Below are 1,475 nucleotides of genomic sequence, written 5' to 3'. Positions count from 1 at the left end.
AAAGGACAATTCTTGCAAACCTTATCGACTAAGACATATTTTCCAAAAGGATTTGATACTTTAACCACAAATTCAGTATTTTCAACAGGCAAATTCTTATTAGATACTAAATTCACACATACATATGAATGAGTAGACTCAGGGTCAACCAAAGCAACAACATCAATATCATGAAGAGAAAATGTACCAGTAATCATGTCAGGAGATGATGCATCCTCACGAGCACGTATGGCATAAGCTCTGGCAGGAACTCTAGTTTCTGGTCTCCTAGCTATATCTTTCACCACACTTTTACTGCTAACTCTACTTCCAGCATTTCTCAGTGGTCTACCTCTACTAGTAGTATCACCCGATCCAACTCTCTGTAATCTTTCTTCTTCTATCCTCTCAGGACAATCTTTTATATAGTGCTCTTGAGAACCACACCTGAAACAGTCTCGTCTAAATCCCCAACACTCACCAACATGTCGCCTGCCACATTGTTGACACTCGGGTCTATTATTCCCCACATTTCCTACACTTGCCATTGAAGTAACTTGAGTTTTAACACCGGAATATGACTTCCCTCGATCTCTACGTGAATACCCGCCTGAACTAGTTGATCGTGGATTCATCTCTTTAAGCTTCTTTGATTGGGATTGAAATGTCTTGTTCATTGGCCTTTTTCTTACATCTTAAGCTTCAATCTCCGCTTTTATATGTTCTTTACTCAGTTCAGCCTTGCAGGCTCGATCAACCAATACTACAAATTCCTTCAACTCTAAAATCCCAACATACAATCTGATATCTTTGTTTAACCCCTCTTCGAATCTTTTGCACATGATGGCTTCCGTGGACACACATTCCTGGGCATATTTACTGAACCTAACAAACTCCCTTTCATATTCTGCCACAGACATTCGGCCTTGCTTCAATTCGAGAAACTCCTTGCATTTTTTATCAATAAACCGTTGGCTTATGTACTTCTTTCTGAATTCTTCCTGGAAGAAATCCCATGTAACTCTTTCTTTCGGGACCACAGATACTAGTGTTTTCCACCAACGGTATGCTGAATCCTTCAGTAAGGATATAGCACATTTCAGGCATTCCTCGGGAGTACAAGATAGCCCATCAAAAACCCGAATAGAGTTTTCAAGCCAAAACTCTACTTTTTCTAGATCATCATCTATATTTGCCCTGAAATCCTCAGCCCCTTGCTTTCGAATTTTATCAACTGGAGGCTTACTCAATCTTACCAATTTAACACCTTGTGGAGCTACGGGGACTGGTTGAGGAATAGGAGGGGGTGCAGGAGGTTGAACATTCGGATTTGCTCAAACAAATTCTGTATACCAATTGTTCATCATATGAAGAAAGGCTTCTCAAGCCTCATCCTAACTTTGTGTTTCACGTCTACTTTCCTCAAGCGCGATCCCTTGCGCGAGAGCCGGTGCATTACTTTCCACATCATCCATTACAGGTCGGTCGAGTTCCAT

General features: G+C 40.9%; 1 protein-coding gene across 1 annotated transcript; it reads right to left on the bottom strand.

Annotated features, from left to right (window-relative positions):
- Positions 1–674: 674 nt before the first annotated feature.
- On the bottom strand, positions 675–1,475 carry LOC105767019 (uncharacterized). Its single transcript, XM_012586551.1, has 2 exons — positions 1,397–1,475; positions 675–1,312 (listed from the first exon to the last, which is right to left on the bottom strand). The coding sequence occupies exons 1-2, from the start codon at positions 1,473–1,475 to the stop codon at positions 675–677; spliced, it is 717 nt and encodes a 238-aa protein (XP_012442005.1).

Source organism: Gossypium raimondii, chromosome 5, assembly GCF_025698545.1.
Source record: "Gossypium raimondii isolate GPD5lz chromosome 5, ASM2569854v1, whole genome shotgun sequence".
Taxonomy (NCBI): Eukaryota; Viridiplantae; Streptophyta; class Magnoliopsida; order Malvales; family Malvaceae; genus Gossypium; species Gossypium raimondii.
This window is presented reverse-complemented; position numbering and strand designations above follow the sequence as displayed.